Source organism: Haliotis rubra, unplaced genomic scaffold (genome assembly GCF_003918875.1).
Source record: "Haliotis rubra isolate DU_JTF1 unplaced genomic scaffold, ASM391887v1 Scf262, whole genome shotgun sequence".
Taxonomy (NCBI): Eukaryota; Metazoa; Mollusca; class Gastropoda; order Lepetellida; family Haliotidae; genus Haliotis; species Haliotis rubra.
In genome coordinates this window covers 724243-739363 of record NW_025766692.1, presented here as the reverse complement: position 1 = coordinate 739363, position 15121 = coordinate 724243, and the positions used below count along the sequence as shown (strand labels likewise).

At 38.9% G+C, this 15121-nt stretch overlaps 1 protein-coding gene across 1 annotated transcript in view; it reads right to left on the bottom strand.

The window, feature by feature from the left end:
• Positions 1-1182: 1182 nt before the first annotated feature.
• LOC124280238 (histone lysine acetyltransferase CREBBP-like) overlaps positions 1183-15121 on the bottom strand; it is a 33789-nt gene continuing 19850 nt past the window's right edge. Inside the window, exons 17-27 of the mRNA XM_046716143.1 lie at positions 15006-15086; positions 14748-14804; positions 14151-14228; positions 13675-13742; positions 9102-9249; positions 8410-8550; positions 6896-7175; positions 6458-6661; positions 5679-5837; positions 4922-5200; positions 1183-4101 (exon numbers count right to left, since the gene is read on the bottom strand). Of these exons, the coding sequence (XP_046572099.1) occupies positions 2143-4101; positions 4922-5200; positions 5679-5837; positions 6458-6661; positions 6896-7175; positions 8410-8550; positions 9102-9249; positions 13675-13742; positions 14151-14228; positions 14748-14804; positions 15006-15086 (3454 nt within the window). The 3' untranslated portion in view covers positions 1183-2142. The remainder of the gene's footprint in view (positions 4102-4921; positions 5201-5678; positions 5838-6457; positions 6662-6895; positions 7176-8409; positions 8551-9101; positions 9250-13674; positions 13743-14150; positions 14229-14747; positions 14805-15005; positions 15087-15121) is intronic.

The window sequence follows — 15121 nt, the reverse complement described above, 5'->3', positions numbered from 1 at the left end:
AGTGTCGCATCACTCTCTCTTCCAGCCAGTTAAAAAAACATACATCTAAACAAACTAGCAAGCTATAAAACTAACTACAGCATAGAGAGCTGAGCCATAATGAAATCAAGACACAGGACAGAGTGGTTCTTATGAAACTAACTATACAAATAAAGTTTCATACATATTCATGGTACACAAGTAGAAATGTTTCAAGTCCATGGGCAATGAAAGTCCAATGAGATTAACTTATGACTAACTAGGCTGATTTTATCTGCAGGTGATATAAATTCTCTTTATATAATAAAACATACATCTTCTTTATGAAAACATGACACATTTGTTCTGCAAAAATGAAAAACATGACAAAATACAATGATGACCAATCTCTATAAAGTTATAATTATGATACATAAATTATCTGTTGCATGGGTTTTATGTTTGGGTTTCAGTCTTTTCTGTCTCTGTACAAACACATTCAACTGCCGGTCATCCGCCAGCCCACTACTACAATGTCTCCACGTAGCGTGAAAGCTGGTCTTGTGGTGGAAGCGGAGACACATCAGATTCCGCTTGGCTCAGTCCCAAGTCTGAAGGATTAGCAGGGCTTTGTAACTGGGATATTGTAGCATGAGTTGATGACAGCTGAGGAAGCATGACTTGGTCAGAGTTCATTTGATTAGGATCGGATGGTACAGGTGGGCCACCTACCCCTGGGTGAGGGGAGTGAATGGGAGGTATGTGATGAGGTGATTGTTTCTTGTGGACCTAAAATTGTCATTTCAAATAACTGCTATACATTCTAAAAGAATTGAGTAAAGCTTGCGGCGGCTTTGCTGGCAAAACTCATTCTGCACACAGGATTTAATTTGGGTATAGCTTGGTAAAGAAAGGGAAACAGGTACTTCTTGAGTCTATTTAGGTAATATTTCAAGCCACCTGCATCTTTTCAAAGCAACTTCAACCTCAGGTTTTTCTTTCATACTTGTGTGATTTTTCAGTGCTCAGACACAACATACAGCGACAATAACAGCCTTATGAGTGACTGAAAGTTATCATAGTACTCCTACTAAATCACTGTCCCACAATGAACAGTTATCACTGGTCCATTGTAGTATTCATATCATTTAAACGCTATTTCAAGGAGACAATGAAAATCAGTCCTAAAGAGATCTACAACAAAAAAGATGACAAAATCTCAAAATCATTTCATTCAATTTCCTTGTAGGAAAATTTTTATTTATTTACAATATGTCACTCATGAATTTTCAAATGCAAATTGGAAAGATTGTAGTAAAGACTGGAGACACTGGCAGTCCAGCATCTCCAAGACACAGTAGCTACATACACACAGTAGAGTTTGTACAGACACTTAGGTACCCTAATCTCCACCCTCCTCATCTCCCACACACCAGCCAGCTACCCTCAGCAGGGGTGGGGGCAGAGAAGGGAGAGGGAAGGAACAGCAGATGCACTTTTCCTAATGGCAGGAAGAGAGCATGTTTTTCACTGGTTGTGGTACAAGGACAAGTTAAGTAGTTGATATTTCATGCTGGAAACTGTACATCGTCCAACTGGACATAAAATACCAATTTCGAAGAATACGTTAACGGTCATCACGTGGTCATTCAATCACATACAACATTCACTGGACACTCTGGCAGTTTGCCTCTAGTGTCGCATCACTCTCTCTTCCAGCCAGTTAAAAAAAAACATACATCTAAACAAACTAGCAAGCTATAAAACTAACTACAGCATAGAGAGCTGAGCCATAATGAAATCAAGACACAGGACAGAGTGGTTCTTATGAAACTAACTATACAAATAAAGTTTCATACATATTCATGGTACACAAGTAGAAATGTTTCAAGTCCATGGGCAATGAAAGTCCAATGAGATTAACTTATGACTAACTAGGCTGATTTTATCTGCAGGTGATATAAATTCTCTTTATATAATAAAACATACATCTTCTTTATGAAAACATGACACATTTGTTCTGCAAAAATGAAAAACATGACAAAATACAATGATGACCAATCTCTATAAAGTTATAATTATGATACATAAATTATCTGTTGCATGGGTTTTATGTTTGGGTTTCAGTCTTTTCTGTCTCTGTACACAACACATTCAACTGCCGGTCATCCGGCCAGCCCACTACTACAATGTCTCCACGTAGCGTGAAAGCTGGTCTTGTGGTGGAAGCGGAGACACATCAGATTCCGCTTGGCTCAGTCCCAAGTCTGAAGGATTAGCAGGGCTTTGTAACTGGGATATTGTAGCATGAGTTGATGACAGCTGAGGAAGCATGACTTGGTCAGAGTTCATTTGATTAGGATCGGATGGTACAGGTGGGCCACCTACCCCTGGGTGAGGGGAGTGAATGGGAGGTATGTGATGAGGTGATTGTTGTGGCTGGCACGGGAAGGGGATGGGCTGTTGACGGGGTGAGGGGGTAGGTTGTGGAGATCGGACACTTTGTGGAAGCTGTGCAGCGGAAGCTGGGGGTGATCGCACCTGTTGCATAAGGTGCTGTGGCGAGGGGTTTGTCTGTGCCAGAAGCTGATTGGGACTCATAGGCTGTCCACTACTTGCAGCCTGCATGTGCTGCTTCATTTGTTGTACCTGCATCATCTGTTGTTGTTGTTGTTGGAACTGGTGCTGCAACGAATTATCATTCTGGTATGCCTGCTGGGGCGGGAAGTTCATTCGCTGCCTTTGTGGGAAGGATTGCATTGGTTGTTGGAACTGGTTCATCTGCTGATGGTGTTGCTGTTGTTGTTGCTGCTGCTGCTGCTGTTGTTGTTGCTGCTTGTTGGTGTTGCTGACGCATCTGCTGCAGCATGCGGAACTGTTGCGGGTGATTGGTGATGGCTGTGGCTGTTGCTGAGGTGGCATGGTTTGCATATTGGACATGTTTTGGATCTGCTGCTGCTGCTGTTGCTGAATCTGCTGCTGCTGCTGTTGCTGTTGTTGTTGCTGCTGCTGCTGCATGCGTTGTTCCTTTAACTTCAGCACAGATGCCATTAACACTGGGTTCTGTTTAAGCATAGCTAGCACTTTCTGTTCTGTGTGTGGAGTTGTCTGATTTTTGAGAGCATGCAGTAACTGATGAACAGCAGCAGAAGTAATGGTACTGGATTGTTGTGGTCTCTGCTGTTGAGGTGCTGCCATGCCAGGATTCATCACAGGAGATGGCTGTGGTTGATGTGGCATAGGCATTCTCATATTCGGCATAGGCATGTGTTGCTGTGGTGGGGGTTGCTGCGGCTGCTGTTGAGGCTGAGGCTGAGGTGCCTGTTGATACTGCTGGGGCCACTGTTGGGGTGGGCGTTGTTGGACCATCTGTGGATTTGGTTGAGTTGGTTGCTGCATAGGTGGCTTGGGCTGCATCTTTGGCGGCTGCATGGCTTGTTGCATGGCTGCAGGCTTTCCACTTAATATCGCTGTACGTTGTAATTCTGCAGCTTTCTGAGCTTTGAGAGCAGCTTGCAAGGCCCCTTGTGGTGGGGCTGCTGGAGGCTTCCCACCATTACCAAATGCTGACTGTTGAGGTGATGCTGCTGGTGGAATAGGAGCTGGTAAGGCTGGCACTGTTCCTCCACCTGCACTGACAGTTGCAGTACCTGCTCCTGAAGCAGTAGAAGCACTCACACTATTGGCGTTGCTTGTGGTAGCAGTCATTATGGCCATTCTACGCCGCAGCATCTGCGCTTGTTGAAGTCTCTGTTGCAGCTGCTGCTGGCGGAGTTTATGCTTAAGCTGCTGACAGAAGGGCACCTGACACTTATTCTCATCACAATGTTTGGCATGGTAACAGCACAATGCAATCAACTGTTTGCAGATGGGACAACCACCATTAGTCTTTCTCCTGCAGCTCTTTGTGTGAGCGACAACACGCTTCATCTTATTGCAACTATGCAGTCTACAGTTAGCGTCCCTGCACTGACAGGCGTGCACCAATGAGTGAATACACCTTTGTATAGATTGACGGCGAGATTCCTGAGGATTGTCCTGTTTGTCACCAGAATATGAGCCGTCATCAAGATCCAGACCCAATTTATCCATTTTATGGTGGTGGCCATCCTTCTTGTAGCAGTTTATACAGAGATCATAGTCCTGGAAAAGAGCAAGACAGTATTTTAGGACATGAATCATATACTGTATGTATTTTGACAAGGACAGAAAGGATCTATAAACATCAAGATACCTTCATGTCTGGATGGTTTGCTAAAACAAGAAATTTGCTTTACAATTTTCACTTCACAACTTTGGTTACAATAAGGTTCATCAAGTGGAAGTGTTATAAGAATATATAAGTATATTTTCATTAGTCATATTTGACTTCTTGCCATATGCATAGTATGAAAACAAAACACTAGAGTGAGTGAGTGAGCTAATGAGTTTGGTTTTACGCCACTTTTAGCAATATTCCAGCAATATCACGGTGGGGAACACCAGAAATGGGCTTCACATATTGTACCCATGTGGGGAATCAAATCTGGGTCTTCAGCGTGATGAGCCAACGCTATAACCACTAGGCTACCCCATTGCCCCAAAAACACCAGTAAGTAACTACGGCTGGACTAAATGCAAGTGAATAAAACAGAAGGTGCTTTCTGCAGTATTTCAGTTTCATCAAGGTTTGATAAGCTTAATTCAGATGACAGTTAAAAGCAATGCAGTTACACGTTTGGAGAAACCCATGTGCATCTTCGGCAAAACACAGGAGAGAAAATATTCTATTTCAACTGTTTGTGGTTCAACACTGCACACAATAATATTCCCGCCAAATGACAGCAGCATGGTAATCGGCAATACTGGACCACACATCAAGTGGTTAGCATGAGTATATATCTACACAATTTGAAAACAATGTCTTTTCAATTGACATGCATCGGATTATTTACCCACTTCAAAGAAAACATTCTATACTTACATCACAAACTTGGCAGTGATATCTTGTTTCCACATGCGTCTTACAGTTGTTGCAAGTGTACACAAAACTGTCTCTTCCCTGATTATGCAATTCATAAAGCAATGCCATCGTGGACAGCTTTGCTCGTCTCAATGAGGAGAACTCATAATGTTTTTCTCTTGCCATTGTCAAGAAGGAATCTCGCCCGTCCATCAATTCACAACTGATGTTTGGGTCATGATCCACAATGGGAGGAAGTTCATGGTTTGCTTGTGGTCTTAACCGAATCACGAAGAACACCTGAAAATAGACGTACGTATCCTTAGTACTACTCAACAAAAGAAAAGGCTATCACTTGTCACAGAAACAATGCCACAAAGACTACATATACCCAACGTGAACAATTAGAATCTAAGGCACACTGTGTTTAACTACACAAGAATGCAAAACATATCTATTTATGTCCATATGATCCATAGGAAATAGCAAAATGACAAACACATTAAAAACAAGCATTGATAAACTGAGCCCAGTGTCACAAAGTAATCACAGCCCTCAAATGAAATAAGTCAATGTTGATGCATGAACGTTATGATAGACATAGTGAGGAACAGGTCCCAAGATCCTCATTTGATATTTGGGTCCCCCTTTCAAATTATTTTATTTTTGCTTTATGGTCCAATCAGATAAACCTTTGCAAGATCTGCAAGGCAAGGAGTCTTCTAAGAATGGACACAACAAAGAGAAAAGCATTACGCCTAGATTCTCAATGACTCACCTCTTTATGCTTTTCCATGGTAGCATAGAGCTTGGCAGTGAGATCATTTCCACCATGGGGAAGATTAGTCTTCTTGTTGTTTTTCCTGTTACTACTTTTACTTTTGTTGGCTTTCTTGTTTCGACCTTTCTTCTCTCCCTTCTTTTTGTCAGCATCATTCTATAAAACAAATGCAACAGTATGTCATAGGATCCTGGCGGTGTGTGTGTGTTTTGTTTGATAGAGAAAAAACATATAGACAGGCAATTTCATAGAAAGGTTTATATCAATCTTACATCATGCATCAAACAATAATCTCAATAACGAAGACTTGTTTGTATTAGATCTTTCCTATTGTAAAAAGTACTGAAAAATCTAAAGTATTATTATACTTTCCTCAGACATACCATTTAAGAATGAGATATAATGAACACAAACTTTGAAACCATCCCTCATGTCTCATCCTTTACCTGATTCACATATTTCCATGCAAAAACTATCTAAATTGTTGCAAACAAGCATAGTTTTGTACAAGGTGTAAGAACTTGTAAAATTAAAAGTACATAAAGTAAAGTCAACACTTACCAACACAATTTTATTAACCACTTAACACTAATAACAATAAAATGTCAACTGGTTGCAAGACCATACATTTTTCCAGATGACAGTCTGAATATTAGGCTGACAATCAATGGGTTGGCTACCTCTTTCAAACTTACAAGAACGTCTTGTTTTTAATGCTTAATTGTGAAAGGTGTATTTGGAAAGTGTGGATAAGCCTGGAAATGAGTTCTACATACCACATCTCCAACTTCATCTATGACTTCCTGGCTCTCAGCCTCAGCAGCAGCTGCCTCAGCCTCCTCGCGCTTCCTCTTTTCCTCCTCCTCCTGGTCCAGCTCCTTGATGCTTTCCTCCAGCACATTGGGCCAGAAGTCACCCTCAAAGTATGGCAACTCCTTGGAACTTGTCAAATTGTTCTCAATTGCATCCTTCAAGATATCCTGCAACAAATAAAAATCAATTAGCATAAAATATAAAAATACCTCTCAAGTAAAATTCATATAAACATGACTCCAAATTTGATCAATGTAGGGCAGGACAAAAACAATTGTAATAATAAAAATAATTCTTAAATCTGTAAAGAAATAACAGGCAGATATTACTTCTCACACCAACAAACAATCTGACAATAAGAAATCATCTGAGTATGATAGGAAAAGAATGCGTATCATCACCTTGTAATCTGTGACACATCGCTCAATGATAGCTTTGTCTAGCATCTTCTTGTACCACTCCTGCAGTCTCTTTGGTTTGGGTATTTTCTGTTCCGGAGGGTGACAATGGAAGATGTAGTCATCACCTTCACTCGGAGGACAAGCCCAGATGTGTGCCATGGTGTAGCCAAGCTGCTTCGCATATTCCAAATAGCCAATCAGAATCTCGTGGTACACAGCAGTTCGCAAGGCCCGAGGGCGAAAGAAGTGAACACTGTCCAAGTATGATATGTATACCCTCCTGAAACACACACACATAAATGATTTACTAAGTTTCACTTTCATAAGCATCTGCTGCAATAAGATATCTTTCATGTTACTTGTTGCTGGTTTTAAACCAAGAATATGATCAATAATATTCCAATCATAACTGTTGTTTTAATTTGTGGGGTAAAATAAGATGTAGTATAAAAATTAAAAAAGGTCCTAACGTCTGGTTTTGAGGTCTCTCTCTTTGCACTGAAGATATGGATGTGTTGCTGAGTACAGCAAAATATACAAAAGCTTTTTTTGCCATCTTATTTCAGATCTTTCATGTGACAGAAAAGGAGTAAAGAGAGGTATAAGTATCACATATTTATATTTACATTCATGATTTAAAACTGATACATCTCCAATTGTTCTAATAAAAGAAATTATCAATTTTGTTATTTTCAACATTTTCATACATTAATGCCTCAAACCTCCAACTCAAAGAGAAACAAGTGTTTGCCACTGATATGGCAATGTCCCCCGCCACTAAAGAATGGAATATCTATATTTACTACTTTTTATTTTTGGGTCACATACAAGATGCCTGCAATGACTGGTGTCTGCATAATCACCCAATGTAGGCTGTCAACATACTTGAAAACATTGGGTGCAATGTTTTATGAGATATCGCCTTTAAAAAGCGGTCAAAGTATCGTGGTGACCTTGAAGATAAGGTCAAGGTCACCCAAATAAACTGGTGTCTCTGTAATCCCCCAATGTATGCTGTCACCAAATTTGAAGACATTGGGTACAACAGTCCATGAGACGCCGTGTCAAGAAGAGTTAAAAGCGTGCAAAGTGTCATGGTGACCTTGAAGATAAGGTCCCCCAATGTAGGCTTTCACCAAATTTGAAGACACTGGGTACAACAGTGCATGAGATATCACATTAAAAACAGTTTGAAAAGTGGTCTGTGTCGTGGTGACCTTGAAAATAAGGTCAAGGTCACCCAAATCAACTGGTGTCTGCGTAATTCCCTAGTGTAGGCCGTCACCAAATTTCAAGACATTGGGTACAACAGTTCATGAGATATCGGGTTAACAAGAATCGGGACGTACGCCGCTGAATACATAGTCCCCCGTTCCGGAGGGGGACAATAATCCTTTTCTCAATACTTATGTCCCTTTCCTCACAGAAGTGAAGGAGGGAATCTTAGTCCCGTTTCCTTTGATCTTGAAAAGACCTTATTTTGACAGCAGAGGGGAACAAGCTCAAGCACTAACCTTGTGTTGGGCATTGGACAGTCTGATCCATACTCTTGTACATGCATGCCAAAGAAGCATACATCTGTTCCATCTATTTCCTCAAAAGCAAACATCGCTTTGGATCGATAGTGAAAGCCATCTGGTACTTCACCACCAAATCTGTGAAAAAAATAATGCAACAACTTTGCAAAATTCATCCTACTAAGGAACAATTTCAAGTTTTTTTGGTAATTCTTAAAATATTTCCATTACAACAGAGATGATAACAAGACATGGTCATCAATATCTCCCGCCACAGTGCCCTGTTCCTATTTGGTTCCTGTTTTTTAACTCCACCACTATACATTCATGTCCTGAAAACTCACACATTTGGTTTCCCTATCTAAAACGGTTGCTAAAAAAAATCTGTCACCATTGGGGATAACATGCACTAAATCAAGAAACACATGACATGAGGAACACGGTTTACTTTTTCGAACTCCATCAAGGCATTCATTTCCTGAAAACACATGCCAAATTTGGTTTCCCTATCTATAACGTTTTTTTGAGAAAATCTGTCCCCATCATCTCAGACGGACGGAGCTCAAACCTAAATGCCCCTCCCACTTCATGGCGTGTGACAATAAAACTCAGGCAATTTATGAAATGTGGTGAACAAATTCTTGTGCAAGCTAAGTGCAAGTTATAACTATTTCCAAAGTGTTGCTTACCTCTTCTTCATTCCATGCTTGATTTCCGTGAGCTTGTCTGAACTTGATAGCACTCTTATAGACACCTCTCCAGCACCACAATCTTTCTTCCTCAAGAAATTATTTACACGATTTTCTAAATAGGTTCCTAACTTTGTACTTGGAAGTCCTGCAATTGTAAAAGAGGAATAGTTGAATTCAGACACAAAGACCAAAATATGAAAAATGGATATCAGAAATAAAAGGCTATTATTATCAGATTCCAAGGCAATCCCTACATTTCAGCAGAATCAGAGTGTATAGAACATTATCCCCAAATAACCCTACATTTAAGTGTATATAGGAGTCTTGGCAAAACATTTGAATCCACAAGCCCATGCATGTCTTACTTATCTTCTATCATATATTTAACTGTCACACTTGGACTTTTAGTTAGGGTTATTTTTAACATATAGATTATCAGGTTACACTTACTGTCTGAGGTGTGATGTAGTTTGCATATTGCATAATGTGAAGTTTATCAAGAAATACACGAAGGAATAAAACAACTCTATATAATAAAACTCTCTCAAGCTCTGACTTTACTCTGGTGACAAAAGTTGCAGAATAGAACAACCCCCTGGTGCATTTTCGAAGCCTGTATATCTGGTGTACTGATTTTCCTTTACACGGTTCATACACATTGTCATCTTTCAGATGTAAGGCCTTTTAAGGGTATTAACTCCTTCAACACCAGTCAACCAGAGGATTTTACTGCCATGACACCGAGTTCCCAGAGAATCTGAGGTCATAGATGGAGCCTATGTTTTTCAAGGAAAATATCAGCTTGTAAAACGTTATTGCTACTACATATCATACACCATTTGAAAGGTCTAATCCTACTGTTCATAAATATGAAAAAAAATGTTTGATCATTTTATTCAAATAATCCAATTACAACATAATTAATTTAACTTTTAATGAAAATGCAAGCTTAAACATTTATAATGTCTAGATAAACCACAAAGGGAGCACAAAATGCGGCAACTCTTTCCATTTGTAACATGTCATATATCCCCTTGCCTTTAGAGCTGTGACGATAATCGTGATACTTTATCTAACGATAAATATATCGATACTTTTTTTCGTATCGTGATATGTATCGTTGACCTTAAAATTGTTAATTTTCACCAGAAATTGACGGTTATGTAAAAATTTACACTGTTACTTGTTATCAAAATATACATTTTGAAAGAAAATAACTAAAGATAGCATATCGTGATATGCATCGAATCATATCATTCCAAGATATCGCAATACGTATTGTATCGTGAAATTTCTGTATCGTCACACCTCTACTTCCCTTTTTTCTTCTATATTTTCATTTTTACGTAATCAGAAAATTATCATAAAAAAGATTTCTCAAATAATATGTATGGTCGTCTATTTCCCGGTATCAGTGACTTTCCGCTCGGTTACGTGATACAACAGTGGGAAATACCTCGGTTTTCGAAGCTTTGTATGAATAACATGTGAGGTGATTCGTTTGATGGTGGGTATCGTTCGAAAGCTGTGAACATCAACAATATCACTGTACCCTTGCTAAGAGTATGTTCACAGTTGTAAGAAGCGATTTTATTGGATAAAAATTGGTTTCTAATGCTTTTTCGCCACAGTCTGATATAAGGATCGTGATTGGTCAAAATCCTGCACGTGACCTCAGGCAGCCAATCATATTACAGCAATGGAAATCGTCCTCGTAAACGAAAACTAATGATTCAGACTAAAGATTTGGGTAAAATCACGCTATTCTGAACGTGTTACGCAATAAATCACCACCTATATGTATATTACGGAACTTAGTGGACGTATCGTGCTAGGTTATGACCTGTGACAAAAATGCTTCATGCATATATTTTAGCACTAAACATTGTGTCCGAGAGTGAAGTTCGAGGCGACGAAAGCCAAGAATGCACTTGAATTACATTACACGAACGCCCAAAAAGATGGAAATAGTAAGTTGCAATGTACGTTTGACAACTTTTATGAGTACTGTTGTGGATTTTATTCTTCAGTTTATTCAGTTTGTTTGATTATTTTCTCAAATAACATTGTTACTTTGCTCTTTGACAACTTTGCCGTGGACCCTTGACGAAGCATGTGTCCAAGAATTGTTTTTTTCAATAACATTGCAAAAAATAGTTTATAATTCTAATCCTGTCGATAATATATGGCCATTTGAAATTTAATAAGTGTTTTCAGACATTGTGAAAAGTGATAGATTTGATAAAAGAATCGTATGTTAGTTAGGTTCCTAAAATTATAGATAATTTTGATGCGACTACTGCCTGGGCAGTTTACTGGCTTACGGTGTCTGGGGACTCGTGACGTCTTGGCCGGTTTTCCGGCCTACGGTGTTGAATGGGTTAAAGCCCAATAAACAATTCTTAGGCCAAATAAAGAAACACATATTGTTGAACAAACATTAGGCTGGTAGACTGTAGGACAGACCATCGTAGGGAAATAACTCTTAGCTCATCACTGAGATGGGAAACTCCAAAAGTTTTGCTTTGCAATGGAAATTCAAACATTATCATTGCAAAATATTTTTGGGGGGGTCTCAGTTTTCTGTAAATTCCTAACTTTACAAGTTCGCCAAATTTTAGGGTCTTTTCAGGACAATTCACTGGCAATTAGGGTCTTTTCAAGGCTTAATTGAATTCAGGGTCTTTCGGAGTAAAATGTTCAAATTTCAGGCTTTTTCATGCAATCATCAAACACTTTTTTCAAGCAATCATCAAACACTGTCTACAGATGTTTGCAACAAATGGATACCGAAATAAATATAGATTCAATCATGTTTAACTGTTATATAAATGTGTATATATGTGGAAAAACTGATGAAGATACATATTCATCTGTATCATGGACAATGAATACAAAAGTAAACCACTATGTTGAGCATGAGAGCAGGTTGCAACATCGTTCTTAGACATTTCATTTGGTCCAGAAGCTTTGACAATAATTTTAACCATAAAATATAACTATACTGTAAGCCATTAAAAACGCAATTGGTATTTGTTGTCCTGAAACTCTCAAAAGTTCTATTGAAGATTTTTGCCTGCGATACAGAGGATGTAGGGATAAAAGGCTGTTATTCTGGCCCATTTCGAGTTCGAGTCCCGGAGCATTCCTCTCACATGAAATTTGATACTTAAAACTGAACCTTTGTCATTTCTCGTAAACACAACCACATTCATGAAACACGTTGTGCACATGCATTACCTGCACCTAGGCCCTGTAAAAGCACAAGGAATTGTGGAACTAAATCACTTTGAGAAAATGCCACACTTGACACAAGACGAAAGGAATCAGGTTATCGGTATGGTCAACCAAGGTGCTTCAGATGTGATGATTGCCAGGCACTTCCATCCACTGGAAGTCGACTCAACCAACGTTCTCGGGCTACCGGAAGTGTTGCCGATCGTCCGCGACCTGGTGCACCACCTGTGATAACAGCTCGACAAAACCGCAATATCCGAGTTTCACACTTGCGAAATCGGTTCCAAACAGCTGATGATGAGGCAAGAAGGACAATTGGGACAAGTCAACGTCATTTCAGCGCCCAAAAGGTGCAAGGACGCCTTGCTGCCTTCAACATCCGGTGTCGTCACCTGTACCGTGGTCCAACCTTATTGCATCGCCACAGACTTGCCAGACAGCGATGGGCAGCAAATGGGGCCAATCTTGGCAACAGGACATGGCCAGATGTCATTTTGTCAGATGAATCCAGGTTTAACTTATCCTTTGCAGATGGACGTCCACAGATTTATCGACGTAAAGGAGAAAGACTTGCGCCAAACTGTGTCCTTGAACATGATCGTTTTGGAGGGGGTTGTGTCATGATCAGACCACAGACCATCAGAGGCTGCAGACCATCCAACAGCTGTTCCTGAGAAATGTGTGTCTTTCAATGCCCCAAAGACTGCGAGCATGTCTTGCAGCGCACAGTGGGCACACATGATATTGACTGCAAGTGACCCCACCTTTGTTTGATGTCGTTGTTGCGTCACTGATGTTGTTGTTGACTAGACATTTTCCGATGAATTTATTCACAGATGTTCACTTAAAACATATCTGCCAGTTAGGTTTATATATGTTGAAATTGGTGTGAGTAAAGAAAGTATGAATGTCAAATTGCGTTTTTAATGGCTTACAGTATATTAAATAAAACCAAGAGAAAAAGGCACTCAAATGTAAGTATGGGCACCTGTAACCAAAGCCATTAACTGTGAGTGTGAACAAGTGTAGGTTTGGAATGAACTGCAAGGACAATTATTTTAGGTAATTCTTGACAATAGTTTCTTACACTGTCAAAAAGTGTTTTAGGTCTGGCTTCCTTGTAACAATAATAACAAACACAGTTTAGGAAACACTGATCTATATTTGGGTTGCACAATTTAACCCCAACATCACTGAAAAAACGTTTCACAAAACCATAAAAGAAACCTCATGTTTTATTGGTTTGAACTAACTTGAATCCCAAACATGAATAATTACTTATTAACAAATGATTCCTAAATTTCTCATTGGTAATAATCAAAAACAAACTCACGTTTTGCACAATACTTGTTCTCTTTCCTCTTCGCACCTTTGGCCTTTAAACAATTATCACAGGTATACCTGAAAAACAACAACATAGAATTTCATTGTAGTAATACAGAAATTTTTTTTGACAAGTAGATTTCAAAAGTAACAGAAATGAGGAAATATAAAGAAAGGTCTAGTGACTATGAAAATATCATGTTGCATACCAATTATTCAACGAATTAAACTTAGTATTTGCACAAAGTGGCAGATATTATTACAACATCAGAGGAAGCCCATTATATACTTACTTTATGTACTGATAAAATAACACACATTATAATATCCACATATTGTGTATGGTGTAGTCCCTAAATATTCCACAACACACAGATTCTTCAATCATGTCTTTTCTAACTATTGTGCGAACAGCTATTTCACTTTGCTCACATAAACCTTCACAAAAAGAAAACATATTAATACAGATATTGCATGGATACTTACCCTTGCGGCCAAATTGGCTCGAACCACAGACAACAAATTTGATGAAGTTTTCTTCCACAGTCTAAGCATTCTATGAATCTGGAAAACAAACACATTAAAACATTTCTGATGTTGCAACATAATAACTTCAAAAGCACATTTTGTATTTTCAACTATAATGTCATCATCTGGGGGCTTTTTCTTCCAGGTAGCTTATGGAACAAAGTTACAGTTTGTGGATTCACCCAAACGAAAAACAGCCAAATAAAAATTAAATTGACTCTGCTGATAGTTATTTTAACTGTCTACTCTAATAGATTAGATAGAAAAATATCAATTCACATGAAAAATCAGTTGTATTAGTTTGTGGTGAAATGAGGATTCATGGTGAAATAGTTATGTGTCTACACCAAAGTTTAAACAATTACATCCCCTAGATATGACATATTTTGTTGTTCCATTAATTAGGTGAGAAAATAGAGATATTCATTTGCCTCATTAGTGCAGTCGAGGTTGTATTTAACAACAAAGCCTAACAACAACCACACTGCTTATCAGGCAAACAATATTCGAGACATGGTGATTTGACATTTTGTCAGACATCTCAAAAGAACTTACGGCTCATAATCTAGTTGATCATTCTTTAACCGATCAAACTTCTCCTTTTTGATTCTCCTGCAAACATAAAACATCATGAAGAAAGTCAGTGTTGTTCATCATTTAGCTACATTAAACACATATGTAGCATATACATTAATCTTCACATTTCTGAATGAGAAAACAACAAGAAGAATGTATCAACAAAATATTAATTACATAAGAGTTACCTAAAAGATATGACAAGTCAACAGAAAAAAGATATTGCTATCAACTTACGTAAGAGGCTGTGTTGGGTCATCAGCCAGTTCCACCTCATCAGCTTGGATTTCTTGGAAGCACTTCTCACAGTACACGTATCTGTCAGAAATAGTTCCAGGTTTTAGTCTGCTATG